The following is an 18,881-nucleotide window of genomic DNA, read 5'->3' as shown; positions in this document are numbered from 1 at the left end:
GAGGCCAGAGTAGTCCAGTGGGCTCTGCTAGGAACCCAGGGTGGACACTGTTCCTCCCTCACCCAGCCCACTGCAGTGCCCCCCCCCAGGTCTACAGTGACACTGCCATTGACACTAGCGGGGGAAGTCTGGAGAGGACAGCCCAACCACAGACCTGCACATGGGACAGTTGACCAGTCCAGTGCATTGGTTCCCAGCAGGTACAACTGGACAGAGGTGGGCATTGCAGCCATACATTGGGGCCCTACGGCACTGCTCAGGGTTTGACAGCCTAAAGCAGCTCATTTAGAGAACTAGTGAAAGCATCCCGTTTTCTCAGGGGTGGGGTGGGGTTGTGACAGGGTTTCCCTGTGTAGCCCTGGCTGTCCTGAAACTACCTCTGTAGGCCAGGCTGGCCCCACATGCAGAGATCTGTCAGCTTCTGCCTCCAGAGCACTGGGATGAAAGGAATGTGCCTCCATGTCCAGCTACAGATCCCATTTAAGCTGAATCAGGTGACATAATTCTCACAAGAAAATGACCCAGACAGGAAGTGACCAGCACCCATGACCTACACTCTGTACACCTGTCCTAGGGTCTCCTTTCTTCCCTGGAGCCAAGCCTACCTCACACTTCTGCTCCAGCACCCACTCCTCCAGCCGCCATCTCAGCCTTCACGGGAGGACAAGAGGCACGTCAGCGTTCAGGCCGAGAGGTGAGAGCAGAGGCTACCTGCCCTCCAAGAGCCCTTACAGCTGCCCTGACCCCTGAGAGGGGTATGTGGTAGCAGTACGGGTATTCTTTGCCCCCTTCACAGGCAAGCTGACTCCCACCACCCCGCCATGTTCCAACTGAGCACTGTGATTGGGTTAGGAGATTAGTAAAGCATACCCCTGGTATTACCTGAGAGGACTGGCATGAAGGGCAGCACCAGAAGACACGTCCCCACACACTCAGTGTGAGCAGCAATGGAAGACACGCCCCCACACACTCAGTGTGAGCAGCAACGGAAGACACGCCCCCACACACTCAGCACCATCCAAGACAGGCCAGGGCCCAAACAGAGCAAAAGCAGAAGGAAGCCTACCAGCGTAGGCTCTCCTCTGTCTCTGCCTCCCATCTCCCCTCAGAGGAGCCACCTGGCTGCAGCACATGCTCTTGCCACCACCACACACCGGCACAGGAACATCAGAGCTCAGTGAGCCCGGGCTGAGCCCTCTGATGGGAGATTTTCAGATGTGATGGGGGAGAGGAACCGGGGCCCTGAACCTATCTAAGTTGGGCAGAGAAGTGTCCTTTCCTGTCATCTATAGACCTGAAAGGCACTTGGTGAGTTGGACTTCACTCCTTAGGCAATGTGGCACCTCTTGCAGCACCATGTGCATGTCCACTGGCCCTGTGCTCACCCAGCCACTACCTGCATTGGAAGCTCAAACCACAACTTATTCCTCCTGGGTTATTCCTCCTCACCTAGCCCTGCTTAGCCCAGACCCCACGTCACAGATGGCTACTCTTGTACACACACTTCTGTGTACACACACTTCTGTGTACACACACTTCTGCTCATCTCAATGCTTACACCATGCTTACACATGCTACAGTGGACCAAGAAACCTCTGGACAAGCTGACAGAGCCATGGAGGGGGTGATCTAGGCAGCCCCCTGCCATCCTCTGTACCCACTTCCAGCAGACACGCCCTCACCTCCATCCCAAACACTGCCTGCAGTAACACAGAAAACAGCTCAGAACCTCTCGGGCTACACAGCAGTCCGGTGGGCAAGTCCTGGAGCAGGTAGCCCTTCCTACAGTACTAAATCCGTGGACTCCCCTGCCTGGAAGAACTCTAGCTACTCAGCTGTGGCGACACAGCTTTTCAGGCCAGAGGAGCTGAACCTCTGAAGTGTCCTTGTCCTGCTATAAGCTTAGGGATGGGTCCTCACATCTCTGACCCCACAACAGGAAGAAGACAGGATGCAGGAGATATACACTCATGGTTCCTGACCACTGGCCATGCCATCTTCCAGGGAGGGACACAGCCTCAGCTGCTCTGGCCATGCCTGCCACCCCAGGCCACCAGTCAATGATCCCTGAAGCCAGAGTGAGAGAGACGGTGGCTTGATGCCTTTGAGTTTGTCGGCCTAAAGTGCTTCAGCAAACCTGTTTGTTCGGTTTGGTTTTCTCTGTGTTTGTGTATCTGTGCGTGTCCATGTGCACACATGGCGTGGGGGCCAGAGATCAGCTTTGGGTATCATTCCTCAGCTCACAGCCATCTTCTATTTTCTGAGATATTCTCTCACCGAGACCTGGGGTTTGACAAGTACATTAAGCTGGCTGGATTACAAATGAGTTCCACCATGGCCGCCTTTTTACATGGGGTCCGGGATCAGATTAGGTCCTCATGCTTGAAAGATAAAGCATTCTACCAATGGGGCTATCACCCTAGCCCCTGCCCACTGGGCTTCTCTAGTAGCTTTTGTAGTTTGTGCTTCAAAATGCCCTGGCAGAAGAGAGAACCATTTGCGTCAAGCTCTTTCACCTGTGTTCAGTGTGACACACTATCTGCCTTCCACTTGTGTTTATCAGATACTACTGGTTTGCAGGCCATTTCTCTGATGCATTTCCTGCTCGGCTTCTGCACAAATGTACAAAGAGAAGCTAAAACTAACCATCTGGCAGACATGATGTGACAGTGTAGGTTCAAGTCTACAGTACTGACGATGAACATACAAGTCCCCTAGAGCCTCACCCCAGATCTGAGTGTTGACAGATCATCCCCAGGTCAGCTTCCTCCCAGTCCTTGCCTGATGACACAGCCTGTCCCCTCTCACCACGGCTGCCCTGAGGACAAAGCAAGGGGCACACAGCAGGAGCATTCCCTCAGCTGCCACCCGTATTTCATTCCTCTCCTTTGTGTGGGGTTGTTAACCTCATATTTCCTAGCTCTGTCCACCAACTGGCTAGACAGCAGACACATCCCATACCATGTCTGCAGGTGACTCCACAGGAGGAATCCATGGCTGGCACAGGACAAATGTGTGTGCCTGGAGCACCCAGCAGCACTAGGTGGGAGCACCATCAGAGAAACCTCCAGGATGGGCCATTTAGGGCACGGGGACCAGTGGGGAAAATCACAGACATGAGGCACAGAAAAGAGCACAGGGATGCTGGGTGATCATCTGAGAGAATAAAATGAACCTCCCCCCGTGCTATACAACCACTGGGAGTGGCAGCCCTTCCTTCCTTGCAGAGGGGTTCCACAGAATGACCATCTATAGAGAAAGGGGAGCAAGACTTGACTCAGGATGTCTCAGCAGCAACCTCGGCAGCAGGATCCCAAATCAGTGTGACCTGGATGAACCACCCTTAACCCTCTACAATGTGTGTGGCTTCAACTCATATAAACCATGTGACACCCCTCCAAGTGGCTTGGGGTCCCCATCACTAAGGGACTGACTCAGGTACCTGCCTCCTTTGGGAAGCTGTAACTGGACACAGGAACACTAAGCAGGAATATCTTAACAAGGAAACGTCAGGTAAGTGTGGAAGCTCTCCCTGGAAGGGGCGGGGTGGGGAGGAGGGATCCTCCCAAGCCCAACATCCAGTTTATCCACTAGGAAGCATGGGATGGACCCAATCTGAGGCACATTCTGCAGAACATGCTACCAGGAGTGGACTACACAGTTGCCAACATGGGAAGTCAACAGGAGCCTGGGGGACAAGGACTAAGAGTGAAGGACACAGGAAGCTGATGGCATGGCGACTCCAGTAGTGGTCTATAGTTGGCCGTCAGGGTCTGAGGCTGGTTTCTCCGTGCCACTCACTGATGCCAGCAGCACTGACTCTCTCTGCAGTTCCTCTGTAATAGTGTGGCGCTATTGCAAGTTCATCTTCTAAGGTGTTGCTGGCACTGTTTTTCCAGGCACAAGGCTAGTGTCACAGTGCCGTTGTTGGTTGGGACACACCTGACCACTATGGGGCACAAGGGAACCAGGAGCTTGCACCTTTATCTTGGGAGCAACCTGGGAAGAGAGCAGGCCTCAACATAGAAGTCGGCTGGCCCTTGGATGCCAAAGAGGTCCTGCCATGAAACCAGCAGAGCTGCACTTCCCAGAGTGGGTGCTACTTGATAAATAAGGTGGTGGGTAACTGGACATCTGACAGCTGCATTGCAGCTAGGACCTGGGCGAGTCTAGAAATCTCTGATGGTGAGTGTGTACTGTTTAAAGTGACCAGTGAGACGGCAGCCCCTAGAAGAGTGAGACACACACAACACACCCCTCGCTCCCCACCTTCAGCCACAGAAGGGAGTTTTGGATCTGCCTGCTTGGCCCTGTAGTTACCACCCTAGCCAGGTTAAGTGTACCACTCCACCAGGCTGGCCCTCAGATGTCCCTGTGGCAGAGACACTGATGGGACCTCAGTGTGTGACTGGCTCAATCCCAGGGTTCCTATGTAGTGTAGAGGTGTGAGCACGGTGACCTCTGTGGGATGTCAAAGGGAAATGACCCTAAGAGACAGACAGAAACTCCGTGGCCCTACAGGTGCTCCTGCTGCAGTCATCTGTGTCTCACAGCCTGCCTGAGTCCCTGTGGTTGCCTACGGCACATGTTGCTCCTCACAGTGGCTTTTGATCGTCATCTTGCATTTAGCTATTAGTGGATTGAACCGCTGACTATGGGTCTCCACTTAATTGGCTGACAGAGCTGAGACAGATCCATATCATACTCAGGCTGTGGCCTGTCCCTGAGGCCAGCAAGCCTGATAGTGGTACACACTTTTTTTGCACACTTCTCGGGAACCCCAGGTCCACTCTTCTACTGGTCAGCAGTTCTGGCTTAGAAACATTTTGTTGAAAAACTGGAGACAACAGGTGATCCAGTGCCTCAATGAGCCACGCCGGCCCTGCCAAGTCCCTGGGCTGCAGTGACTCAGGGAAGGTGCACACGTCTTTCTAGGTAAAGACAAGAGCAGATGCCCCCTTCTTTTGCACAAGGACAGGGATCTTGCTATGGTGAGGCAATGCCCAGCCTCAAGGGGCAGACAGTAGTAGGAAGACAGGCAGGCACAGAGATGCAGAGACTCACGGGTAGAATTCATATCACAGGATATATGTGGAAGGATAAAGCCAGGCTGTGGGGTGGGGAATATTTGCTTGGCAGTCCTCAGGGACAGAGGGGAGGAGTAGGCAGCCAATACAGAAGCCACATAGTGCTCATAGATAGCACACAGATGTTTGCCTCTGGGGACTAGCAAAGTGGAGCAGGGGTAAAAGCACTTGCTGTGCAAGGCTGACAATCTAAACCCGATCCCCAGAAGCCATGTGGAAGGGTGACCTGACTCTAGAGAACTGTCCTTGAATCTCCATCCACATGCACACCAAGGCCCGCGTGCACCTGCACTACATACACACATCACGCACACATCAGGAACATGCAACAGCAATAAGAATAAAGCTCACCTCATCTCTGACTTCTCCTCACAGTCAGCCTATGAATGCCCTAGAGATGTCTATCATGGCGAGGACCAAACAGAAAACCAGCTACAGTGTGCCAGCCGTGGAGATGCATGCCTAAGAGGCGGCCGACACCGGTAACACACGTAGTGATCATACTTGGAAAGAAGGCATAGTATGCTGGACCAGAGGACAGGGACTGTCTAGAAGGACCTGTTACCCACTTCAGAGCCATTAGCGGTAGCCAAACCACATCAGTGGCCATCTCCTCCTACAGATGCACACACAAGAGCTGCCATTGTGACAGCAGGGAGCAGGGCTTCCTCTTTAAGAGTCTCTGTTTCAAGAACATCAAAGCATTTGCAGCAGACACTGGCATGTGGACACTAGCTGGGGCAGCCAGCAGAGTCTCTTCCTGTTCCTCACACTGGCAAAAGGCAGGCTTGCTGGCAGTGTTCACCCACGGCTACCAAGGAGCCTGGGAGGCAGGAAGTACAGGGGACACACAGGTGCTGGAGGGGCCAGGCCAGCTGGCGATCTTGATGGCGTCTGAAGAGACCAAAGCACTGCTCTAGCCTCTCAGCTGCCTGATGCAACCAGGACATCACACTTGCACAGGGTGGGGGGCACTTAGTGGGCAAGAAGCACACAGGATGGCCTGCCTTGCCTCAGACAAATAGTTGCAAGCTGGGTAAGGAGATGAGGATCCCACTGACCTGCTGCTGTCAGATGTCTCCTGTGGATGCGGGCGTGGGGGGGGGCGCTAACAGATGGCTCTTCAAAAGAATACTGCACTAGGTCTGGAGGGGGAGAAGGTCGTGGAAGTGGAAAAAGTGCTTGTTGACGCTGAGGTTTGTTTTCAGCGAGACACCAATACCTGAGGATTACACGGATCTCTAGGAAGCAGAGAGGGGCAGACCAACTAGTGGAAGAGAATCAGGCAAAGGCAGCTAACCTGCCTGCCCCACGATCTCCAAACCCAAATGTCGAAAACACATCTAGTCGAGTGGCACTAGAGAGGCTACAGAGAGAAACCTCCACAGCATGGGGAGAAAGAAGCATAGATTGTGTAACGTGCTTCCTGTAAAATGAAGATATCAAGAGGGTTAAGCAGTTCCACTGGAAAGTTTAGAATAAGTTGGTGAGATAAGATCAGAGATGAAAAACTTAACCACCAAAGGAGGACCAATTCTCGATGTCAGGGGCAGGGGTGGGAGGGAGGCAAAAGTGAACAGACAAAATAGTTGCAGCTCTCTATCTGGCCCAGAAGGCAACAATATTTGCAGAGACACAATAACGCACAGATTGTGTGTATTGCAAACCAGTAGCAATTATATCTGAACCACTTCTTGGTCCTTGGACTAAAGTCAAGTATAAACGATGTCTGTGACATAGTTCTGGTAGGATGTTGGAAATGGCATGAAGGGCCTGTGAGGGGTCCTTGCTACTCCTGACAGGCAGTACACGAGCAATGTCTAAAAGGGCCACACCAAGATCGAACCATGCACAGACCTCACTGGAAATACAAATTCGGGGACTGGCAAGATGGCTAAAGATGGTAAAGGTGTTTGATGGGCAGTTTTAAATATCAACTTGCCAGAGCCTAGAATTAACTGTGGCGAGAGTCTCAATTGAGGAACTGTCACGACCGAGTCAGCCTGTGGACATAACTGTGGGGATTATCTTGATGCTTCATTGATGAAGAAAAACCAGTCCATTGTTGGTGGCACCATCCCCTAGGCTGGCGCCGCTGAACTTTCTCCACCAAGCGTGAAGAAACAAGTAAATCTCACTTCTGGGGGTGGGGGCAGAGAAAGCCGTCGACAGCACAGATGTATTTATTCTCTCTCTGTTCTTGATTGTGGATATGATGTGATGGCTCCTTGTGCTCCTGAAATGGTGGATCGCAACTTGAGAGTTGTAAGCTGAATAAACCATTTCCTCTACTGTGTAGCTTTGATCAGTATATCTGATCACAGTAACAGAAATGAAACCAAGCTACCATATGGAGGCAGAAAGAAAGGGAGAAAGAAAGAAAGAAAGAAAGAAAGAAAGAAAGAAAGAAAGAAAGAAAGAAAGAAAGAAAGAAAGAGAAACAAACAACTCACTCCACAAAGTTGTCCTCTGACCTCTTCATGTGTGCTACAGTACGTGAGTGCTCACACACATCACAGACACACACATACAAATAATAATTTTTTAAATGAGAAACATGCTGCAAATACCAGAGTAAGTGCTAGCAGAGATCAGGGGGTTTATCTGGTGGGGAGAGCAGGATCTGGGTTGAGCACGTCCATGCGCACACCTAACTTCTTTGTTTTTAGCTATTAAAAGGATACTTTTTAGGTCATGGTCTAGCCAGAGTATAAGGAATCCAGAAGCTGATAAGCAGAAGATAATTTATAACTCCCTACACACACGGCATTGCTGTCTGTCTCTTTGGATGGCACCTGTCCAAAGTGGCATCGGTGCTGAAGGTTACAGAACGACAGTGACTGTCATCAGGGTGGAACAGGGATACAGCTAGAGGGCAGTGGTCATCTGTGTGTGCACTGCTACTACCAGGGAGGAGTCAGACAGTGGTGCATCACCTAAGCTGTCAGCTCCAAACACTGGACAATAAACCCTTTCCTTATCAGAGCTGGTGCACAGCAGAGGGCGGGGCATTTGCATGGTGCTGCACAAACCCAGGTTCCCAGCAACATAAAGCAAATTTTTATTTAAACTCTTAAAAATCTGATAAATAAAGCCAGTTCTTCCAGGACCACAAGAGAGGAGTTTCTGCCTGTTCTGCCTACGGGGAGCAGAAGAGAAACAAGCAAAGATGGCCTGGTGCTGGAGAGTGAGAGACTGGTGGTGAGCCAGAGAGCAAGATGGACAGACGGCTTGATGGGTGAGGCCACTCAGCAACCAAAGGCAGCTTCAGAAGGAACAAACTTGAAATCTGACAGATCATCACTATAGGGAACTGAGACCAAGTCCGCTGGGCTCAGCTGTCCTTGAGAGTGATTGGGGATGGAGACAACTTTCTACCCCAGACACACCCCATCTCCAAACAATCTGGCAAAAATAAAACTAAGAGGCGAGCCGGAGGAATTCCAGATAAAGCCCATCCAGCAGCCCCAGGACTCGAGTGAAGCAGCTCTTTTTCTAAGTCTCGGAACTCTGTTCATTAAAGGGAACCACCACGTTTGGGAAGTGGGAGTAGAAGCAGGCGGGACCCCGAGTGAGCAACAAGGAATAAGGAACACCCAGTAGCCCAGGCTAGCCTCAAGGTGACCTCGAACTGGGCTGCCCCTCCAGAGTGTGGGGAATACAGGCATGACTCAAAGCCAGGGCTTCCGGATGCTAGGCAATTAGAGACAGGGGTCTCACTCTGCAAACTGTCCCAGCACTCCTTGTGCCTCAGTCTCCAGCCTGCTAGGATTAAAGGCGTGAACCATCCCATATGGAAACATTCTCTTTCAGATTCAATTAGTGATTTTTTTTCCACTAGATTTAAATCAGAAAAAGGGGGAAGGAAGGGAGCAAGGGAGAGATACACAGGGGAGGGGTGCGGGTGTGTGTGTGTGTGTGTGTGTGTGTGAGAATCTGATCTCATGTCCCCATTTGGGTAAACACTGACCCTAGGCCCCTACCAAATGGTTGACTGAGGCAGTCTACAGCCAACATGCCACACAGTGGTCCTCCCGTGCTGGAACCAGATTTTTCTGGGCTCTCGTGAAGGATGTGATGGGACATGGTACTGGGACAGAGGGCCTGCTGTCATCCTGAGTTGACATTTTCAGGAAATGAGCTCTGTGAGGTTGGTCCTCCCCTAGTGACATACCAAGAGGTTAAGTCAATAGAGACAGGCCCCAGGAAGGAGACCTAGGTTGGCTTGCTGATGGCAGCTCCCGCGCTTAAGGCTGGCCTGGCCATTGAGGCTGCCGCTGACTGTGAGGATAACTTAATTAAGGAAACTGCTTTCCTGGAGCACTGGGGCTGGGAGTAGAGCAGAGCAAAAGACTGTAAACTGCAGCAGAGGGCATGCAGGCCGTTGCAGTGTCAGCCACAGGTCTGGAAACAGTTTCATGGAACCTGCTGGGCCTGGCCACCGTGCTAATCACTTCCTGCAGGCAGCTCTGCTCCCTCACTAATGGGTCTTAATAAAAACTTCCAATTGGGCCAGTAAACCCCTCATTAAGCTGTTTTTAAAGCATGAGTTTAAGAGCGGCAAGGGTGAAGGGTCACATGGAGCATTTAATTCACAACGGCTGGCAGGAGGCGCTGCCACGAAGGGAAACACGAGTGTCCCCGGCGTGTAAACATCCCATGTGGCCCAGGGCCTGCCAAGGATGGCCTGACAGCAGACCGAGCTCTCCACTTGGCATGGACAAAGCTCCCTGAATCATTAGACTATGGAAAAGATATGGAAAAGCACAGAACTCACGAGATAATCTGTGGGTACCGTTCCTGCCGTGCGTGCTGCCGTGAGGCCTGGGCCCTTGTGGACTGCATGGGAGCCATGGCTGCTCCTGCAGACCCCTGGCCTCTCTCCCCTGTGACTTACCCACTGGCTTGAAGCTTTCTCGGGTTACATGCTTTAAAGCTGTCCTCACGTGAGCTCACGGTGTGTTTACAGCTAATGGGTTGCACATGATCCAAGGCAAATGCCCAAGTGCCTCTGTGCATCCCTGCATCCGGACACTGCCGGGGGAAGCTGACACAGCAGAACTTCTGTCCTCAGCTGGTGAGGCACAGCTTCTTACTGAAATGAAGGAACCCGGACTCATCCAAACGCTAAGGTGCCCGGTTCTTATCCTGACCATGTTGGACCGAAACAGAGATGGCAAAGGGTCTTCTAGAATCCTTCTCTGCGACCCAGGGACCTTCATACCTGGGATATCCTTAGAGTATTAGATTCGTGCTGGCCTGAGTGGTGGTGGTGGGACCTAGAGGACATCAAAGGCCTCTAGTTACCCCAAACCTGTGTGCTCCCCTAAGGCACAGGGCTTCTCACAATCCCATACTCACAGAGCAGCCTGGTCTCCCTTCCTTACAGTCACCAGAGATAGTGTGATCTCTCCAGAAAAAAAAACCAGTGTGCCAAGGGGCTCAGGCAGCGAGAATGTGGAGTGTGGCCTACACTGCCCAAGCATCGCTTGGGAGGCAAGGCCTATACCCCATTCACCACAATCAAAGGACATACAAAAGGGTTTTGTGGTCTAAAACCCTCCGGAGGCTTCCGGAATGTGCCACATTTCCTGACTGCCTATCTGGACCTTGAGGACTTTACAGTATCTATCACCCAAGAGCCTAGCTGGAGGAGGCTGTGCTACTTGGCTGGACTCTATCATGCTGTTTTCTCCCAGGCCCTCCCCAGTCCTATCAGCAGGCAGCCCCTCTAGCATGATGCCCACAAGCCATCTCCCCCAGGACAGCCCTTGGAGCCAGAGCAGTCATCCTGTTGCTCCCTGTCCCCCACGGGCCATGCCTAGGAGACAGTCTGGGAACAAGACTGAGGAAACTTTGCAGGCAGAGTACAGGACTCAGGACCCAGAGATACGGTTGCAGTTCCCTCTCTAAACCCTTCCCAGTGCACACAGAGCTCAGCAATGGCCTGGAGCCCAGGGGAGACAGTGGCCCATGCCAGGGACAGTGACTGAGCTGGGGACAGTAGTCACAGCGTGTACAGAGTGTGCTGGGATGGTGCCTGCCAGGAGCAGCCCTGTCCTTCAGGAGACCTGAAGCCCTGCGGCTCAGCCTGGAAGGCTACTGCAGTTCTAGAGAACCAGGTGACGGGACATCAGCAATCACAGTCCCTCGGGGACAGGAGTTTCCTACATCCACAGGGGACAGGAGGAATTCTTTTCCAACCCAGTCTCTGACCTGCATGTTGCCCAGACAAGTCACCACTCACCTGCAGCCCACACAGCAACTGCATTTGTCTAGAAATGAGAGTATAGTACTGGGATAGTGACAGGTGACAGAGAGGAACTCAAAGCTGCCACAGCTAAGGGGGGCCTCTCAGAGAGACAGCAAAAAATTACTAATAAAAAACTTGAGTGTGTTGGGGAACTGTGATTGTCTGAGACATAGGAGGGCACCTGAAATGAGACCTCACTGCAGGGCCTCCTTACCCAGAATCCTTCACTGGCAATGGTGATGTGTACACAAAAGGCCAGTCCCCCCACATCACTGCTCACACTTGCCCAAGAACAGAGGTGACCGGGACCCTGTTGCTAGCACAACGGAGGGTGTCCCCCACGAGGCCCTGTCCACAGACCCTTCTAGACCTAATGCCTTTGAGTATCTCAGAGCTTCCTTGTTCTCCAGTGAGGGCTGGTGGGACTTTGGTATTGACCCATGGGTATTTGTATTGATTCAGTTTTAACTAATATAATATATTCATGTTAAGCTGGGTATGGTGGTGCATGCCTGTAAACTGGCATTTGGTAGGGTGAAACGGGAGGATAAGGAGTTTGAAAACAGTATGGGGTAGATAGGTAAGACTTCTTTCTTGAAATGAATAAACAAATAGATACAAATACAGACATACTACACACAGTGAGCAGCACACTGTACGGGGCTCCGGAAGCTCGGTGCATGTCAAATCACGATTCGTGGGGATAAAGCCCCACAGAGAGCTACCAGCCCGCAGCTCTACATTTTGGCTCTTAGTTCACTGAAGCCTCCATGTAAAACAGAGATGACTGGTACAATTAAGATCACACAGCCAGAAGCCGAGCGTGGTTAATCCCAGCACTCGGGAGGCAGAGGCAGGCGGATTTCTGAGTTCGAGGCCAGCCTAGTCTACAGAGTGAGTTCCAGGACAGCCAGGGGGCTGCACAGAGAAACCCTGTCAAAATCACACAGCCAGGTTGACAGACGGTGCTCACTGGGAGATCTGCAGCTCCTGTGGGTGGCAACATCGGGCCAGAGAAGAGAAACTCCAGAAGAGTCTTTATAACTTTGTGCATATGGGCATTGTGCCTATATGTCTGTGTTCCATGTGTGCGCAGTGCCCATAGAGGCCAGAAGAGGGCGCTGATCCCCTAGAACTGGAGTTATTTATGGTTGTGAGCTCCTAAGTGGGTGCTGTGATCTCAACCCAGGTGCTTTAGAAGAGCAGCCAGTGTTCTTTTTTTCCTTTGTGTGTGTGTGTGTGTGTGTGTGTGTGTGTGTGTGTGTGTGTGTGTGTGGAGACAGGGTTTCTCTGTGTAGCCCTGGCTGTCCTGGAACTCACTCTGTAGACTAGGCTGGCCTTGAACTTACACAGATCTGCCTGCCTCTGCTTCCCAAGTGCTGGGATCAAAGGTGTGGGTCGCCATCACCTCCCGGCTGCAGCTCACTCCAGCCCTTCTAGAAAAGTCTTCACCTGGTGCACCTCTGCCCGCCCTGTGCTGCCTACCCAGATGGGCCTTTGTTCTCTGTGACAGCAAGAGAAATGGAAGGCAGGGATACAGCAGCACCACCAGCTTCCAGGTAGCTGTACCACGAGGTAAGATAGAGCTTGTAAGTGCCAGCAGTCAAGGACACAGACCAATGGTGACTAGGCAGGGGTTTTCCTCTAAGTTCCTGAGGCGACCACCTGAAGGTCTTCTGCTGTTCATAAGAATTCCAAGTTCTTTTGTATCTTACCCCCTTCCCTGCTATGTGCCTGGAACCCCGGGGATACCCCACTGCCCACATTCCAAGATGGGGCAGCCACTGCCAAGCAGTGGCCTGAAGATGTGTGGAACACTTGCTACTTCTCATCGTGCCTGTCCTGTGACACAGCCACAGCTCCGGAGAGTGCTGGCACCGAGCACACAGAGTGCCTCAGACTTGACTTTTACCAGTCATTGCCAGAACCCTCTACACCAAGGAGCAAGGATCCCATACAGATACAGGAGTCAAGGCCTCAAGGTTTCCATATTCATAACCAGACAAAAAAGTAATCTTGTTGCAATTTCAGATAAGCAGTGTTCATTAAGAAAAGAGGGTTTGTTCCCGGAAGCACTGGAGAACACAGGGTTCCCTGGGGGATGTTGATACAGAAATAAGAAATAGATACAAACATCCTGGACTATTGTGTCCCGACCAGCCACAGTGATCCTGCTCTCAGCTGTGTGGGAAAGACGCTGTCAGCTCAGCTGAACAGTTTAGCAGATACACAGGTATCTGTCTACTCAGGGAACTAAAAATGAGGGGAAGCACTCAGCGGGAACTAAAAATGAGGGGAAACATTTACTGTGGCAGCAGACTGATGGCCTTGCATTTGCCAATGGATCCCCTTTTCTCCAACTGCAGGGAACACTCAGTAGGTGAGACTAAGAACATAGACCCGACAGTGACTTGGGACTCAGGCCTCACATCTGAAGCCACATAGGATAGGCAGGGTGTGGCCCAGACACACAAGCACAGCATGGGTAACTGCAGTGGGGTCAAGGTGCCCCCTGTGGCGTCCTTGGGTAGAACTGCAGGTCAGTAAAGACACCCTCCCCCACCCCCTCACTCTCCCCTTACAAAGCATCGTTGTCTTTTATTGTGGGACTCTAGAGTTGGGCCACCTTACGTGTAAGTCCCCAGGCTCTCAGCTTCCTGGCCACTTGGGGGCTGGCTTCAGACACTCGCTAGTGATTATCAACTGGTGTGGGCTGGGAGCATCCAAATGCTTTACTAGTCCAGTGCCCTGTACTTGCTACACTGCCTGCCCTGTCCAATGAACACACCTCCGTGCCGCTCAGTGGGCCACAGGACTCTAAGATGCACACTGGGGAGGGGCCTCCAGTACTTCTCCCAAATGCCTTCTCTAGATATCACCTTAGTAATAACTAACTACCATTATTCCCTGAAGTTCCCTGAAGCACTGGAGAAGAAAGGGTTCTCTGAAGCAGCTATGCACATCTTGCTTCACACCCTGAGACACACAGGACCTTTGTGTCCTGACCAGCCGCACCAACCCTGCCCTCGGGAGCTGCCATTACTTTATTTTGTTTTTTTTGAGCTGGGGTCTCACTATATGGGATTAAAGGCGTGTGCTATCACACCAGCCACCTTCTTTTCAAGATTGACTTATGTTTATTTTATGTGCCTGTGTGCTTTGCTTGTATGCATATCTTTGCACCACACACCCGCAGAGGCTAGAAGAAGACACTGGATCCCCTTGGAGCTGGAGGTACAAGTGGTTGTTAGCCTCTGTGTAGGTGCTTGGAACCAAACTTGGTTCCTCTACAGAAGTACTAAGTGCACATAACGCCTGAACCATCTCTCCAGCCTAACATCTCTGTTATTATCCAGTGCTGTGCCTCACCTGGGAGGCCCCAGTCACAACCCACCCTAGCTGCTCACTTCTACCAGAGCCCCAATGTCAGGACTTGCCAGCCTGCTAACAAACTATAGAGCCATGCCCACACCCCAAGAGCCAGCAGTAAGGATTTAAACATGAGATAAGCCCCCATATCCGAAATGCACGGAGATACATACCCCAACACACAAGGCAAACCCTCACACAGGTTTGTTTCTGCATGATTGTCACTTACCAAAAGAATACCTGAAACACACACAAAAAAGAAAGAACATTAAGGCTCTGGCTTGGTTTTATACGTTAAACCATTATGCTTACCCACTGAGCAAAACCCACTTGTGAGCTTGGGGCAGCTTGGGGCAGCGTGGGGCCCGGGAGGACACACCTCCAAGAGGATCAGCTGCTAGGCACTGAGTAGGCAAAGCTGGGGGAGACAGGGCCAAGAGGCCAGCAAAAGACACTGTGGAGTGAGCAGATGCAAGATTCTAATTGGCCGCTACTGCAAATGTTATACCCCAGGATACATCTAATTGGCTGCCACTGCAAATGTTATACCCCAGGATACATCTGGGGTGCTTGGGTGTCTTGACACAGATTACTGGAAGAGAAGTAACATCAAAGGAACATGGTAGGCTCTGTTGCCGCAGTGTCCTTTACTTTAGAGTAACAGTGGGAAGATGCCTGGGACTCTGATACTGGGACCCATCATGCTGCACAGTGATGGGTGTGCTGGCTTGAAGGAGAATGCCCCGCCCCAAAGTCTCATGTATTTGAATGCTTCGTCACCAGAGGGTGTCAATATTGGAAAGAATTGTAAGAGTTGGAAGGTGTTACAGTGGGTGTGGTGGTGCATAACTTAATCTCAGCACTCGCTAGGCAGCAGGTAAATCTCTGAGTGCAAGACCATGATTTTCAGAACAGCCAGGACTACACAGAGAAACCCTGCCTTGACTAACCAAAACCAAACCAAACCAAAACAAAACCCAAAAAACCCGAGGTGTGGTCTTGCTGGAGGAAGTGTGTCAATGGGGTCACTGGGGATGAGCTTGGAGGTTTTAACAGCCCATGCCAGGTCAGGCTCTCTCTCTCCTACCAATCAGGATATAGCACTCAGCTACTGCTCCAGGGCCTGTCCTGCATGCGTGATGATAATGGGCTAACCCTCTGAAACTGCAAGGCCCCAATCAAATGTTTGCCTTGGTCACAGTGTCCCTTTGTAGCAATAAAACAACAACTTAGTCACTAGGCAATGCTCTGTCACTGAACTGCACGTCCAGTGTCCCCACTCCCAATGCCATCCATACCAAACATGCACACCTATTTTATTGTGAAAGAAAGACACACTGGCACATGCTACTCATGAAGGGTCCTAGAACACCATGCGGAGGGTGAAGCCAGACACATAAAAACACACACTCAGGGATTCTGTCCACAGTAAACAATGGGGCATTTAAGCACCATGGGTGTAAATGTAAAGCGCTTCTTGGTTACCAGGAGCCATTGGAGGAGTGGGTTCATGGGCTAAGATACAGGGTTCTCTTGTTGAGATGAGAACGCTTTAAACTTTATAGCAAGGTTTTGTGAACCCTGAATACATAAAGCCACTGACTTGTAAAGTTTAGTTTTGGTTTGTCTTACTCCAATTTCAGACAGAGTCTTGCTCTGTAGCCTAGGCTGTCCAGCAACTCACTGTGTAGCCCAGATTCATTTTGAACTTGCTGCCTGCCCTGAGTGGTGGGATGAAAGGCGTATACCGCTTGACTCACGCACATTAAGTAGATATTACAGTGTCTGAGCTACATCTCAGTGACGAAGTAAAGCTGAATGCAATGTGTGCTAATGAAAGGAAAGAGCCTGAGACCTGCTGTGGGGTCTGGACTCACTGAGCAGGCCGACAGCCCCCTGCTTCTGAAACTAAGTCAAGTAATGCCCTGCCTGGCAGAGATACACACTGCTCTCAGATAAAACAAGAATGCTTGAGGCTTTTTTCTTTTAACCACAGATGCTGGAGGCAGTGAGTCCATCCTTTGTGCACGGTACTACATGTTCATAGAGGAGATAGTTAAGTGAACAGCACACTTACTCGCTCCTACTCATAGCTAAGCCCCAAACCACACTATGTACCGGGCGGTGGTGGCACACGCCTTTAATCCCAGCACTCCGGAAGCAGAGGCAGGTGGATTTCTGAGTTCGAGGTCAGCCTGGTCTACAGAGTGAGTTCCAGGACAGCCAGAGCTACACAGAGAAACCCTTTTTCAAAAAAAAAAAAAACCAAAAAAACAGAAAACAAAACAAAACAACAACAAAAAAACCACACTATGTGAGGACCTAAGTTTAAATCCCTAGGACCTGAGTAAAAGCTAGGTACGGATGTATGTGTTTGTAACCACAGCGCGCATGCTTCTCTCTCTGTGTGTGTGTGTGTGTGTGTGTGTGTGTGTGTGTGTGTGTGTGTGTGTGTAGGTGCATGTACATTTACGCGTACTTTCTTACTTGCTTTTGTGAGGAGTTTTGTCACAGCAAGGAGAAAAACAATCAGTACAGATCCCATGCCCTCACCCACTTCCCATATGTACACACTGATAATGCTTGCCACATCCACAGATTTCGCCTTCCTGTGGTCCATAAACTCTCTGCCCTTGGAGATCCTCTGAACTCCAACACCTCCTCTACTCCTACAGGGCCCCATTAAGGCAAGTTTTGAGCCATGGCCCGATGTAATATCTGGCATAGGCTGCAAAGACTCTTCTTGGTAAGGGTAGAAGGGCGATGTTTCAAAGTCCTTCTGACCTCAGTGTGTCCACCAGCTGCCCAATGATCTCTGTCTCCATCTTATCAAAACTCACGGCTCAAGCAGGCTGGCAGCATATTCTCAAGGGGACACAGATCTCTAAGTACAATCACACATTCTATCCCCAAAGAGAAAAGCCAGAGTTTGGCTGAATGGTGACAACAGCCTCTGCCAAGGCCTAGCATTTTGTGATACACCCCTGAACAAGCTCACTGTGGCACTTCAGTGGCCAGGAGGTAGGTATATGTCCAAAGGACTAGGGGAGAGGCTCTACTTACCAGATCTGCCCTACGTTGACCAGGGACATGTAGAGGGCCCAGAGGGCAGTCATGAGTATCATGTTGGCACAGCCGGTCACCAGGACAAAGGACGAGATGCCCAGCCCAAGAAGAGCAATGAGGTCCAGGTTGAAGTTCATGTCTGACCAGTCCAACAACCACATAATGGTTGGTGCATAGGTCCAGGCAGCCCAGCCAGTGCTGCCCTGGAAGTACTCCTGGACATTCTTCAGGTACAGTTTGCAGGGCAGCAGGCCCCGGTCACCGATGAGGGCCTTGTTCTGATTGAATGCCACCAAAAAGGCCACAACTGGAAGACATACAAATGCAAGAGTTGTGAGTAGGGTCAGACCACCCCTCCATGGGCTCAGGGATGCAAGTAGGAACTGGGTCCCTGTGGGATAAAGAGATGCTAGTGGCTGGGTGACACAGGGACAGGTGAGACAAGTGGGCATGAATGGGCCCCCATGGACACAAGTGTACACGAATAAGATCAACTTCCACAGTCCCAAGGGGACACAGGCAAGAACAGGCCTCCATGGGTACAGGAGAAGAGGCCCTTAGGTGAGCAGGGTATGAAGAGATAATGGCCCTACGGTCATAAGGACATACGAGGAAGAGATGGAGCCACGAACATAACATAACATGTTCCAGTTTGCTTTCTGTTGCTGTGATGAACACCATGACTTAAAGCAACTTAAAAACCAACTTAAGGGCGGAAATGGCTTATTTCGGCTTATGCTTCCAGGTCACAGATCACTGAGGGCTGTCAGAGCAGGAACTCAAGCGGAAACTGTGAAGCAATGCTGACTACTAGCTTGCTCTCTGGCTCACACGTAGCCCAGGACCACTTGCCTTGGGATGGTGCCGCCCACAGTGGGCTGGGTACTCCTGCACGAGCTATCAATCATTACCATCAATGTCCCACGGACACGCCCACAGCTCAGTGTGAAGGGGCAATTCTTCACCCAAAATTCCTTCTTTCCAGGTCAAGTTGACAATAAACACTAACCAGGGCAGGTCACAAACAGGCAACGGCAAGGGCCAGCAGCCTTGGCTACTCGTGAGATTGTGACAGCCCGAGCTCAGAGTCCATTCCTAGGATCTTC

General features: G+C 51.2%; 1 protein-coding gene across 4 annotated transcripts in view; it reads right to left on the bottom strand.

Moving 5' to 3' along the window:
- Positions 1–18,881, bottom strand: part of Lmf1 (lipase maturation factor 1) — an 83,658-nt gene that overhangs the window by 59,207 nt on the left and 5,570 nt on the right. The window contains exons 2-3 of one of the 4 annotated variants that reach the window (XM_006525095.4): positions 17,773–18,082; positions 14,883–14,949 (exon numbers count right to left, since the gene is read on the bottom strand). The exons of 1 other annotated variant lie outside the window; for it this stretch is intronic. In XM_006525095.4, coding sequence (XP_006525158.1) covers positions 14,883–14,925 — 43 coding nt within the window. In that variant the 5' untranslated portion in view covers positions 14,926–14,949; positions 17,773–18,082. The remainder of the gene's footprint in view (positions 1–14,882; positions 14,950–17,772; positions 18,083–18,881) is intronic. 2 more of the 4 variants (NM_029624.4, XM_030250137.1) reach the window with 2 other exon arrangements.

Source organism: Mus musculus, chromosome 17 (assembly GCF_000001635.26).
Source record: "Mus musculus strain C57BL/6J chromosome 17, GRCm38.p6 C57BL/6J".
NCBI classification, from domain to species: Eukaryota; Metazoa; Chordata; class Mammalia; order Rodentia; family Muridae; genus Mus; species Mus musculus.
Note: the sequence above shows the minus strand (reverse complement) of the source record. Positions and strands in the feature narration are given on the sequence as shown.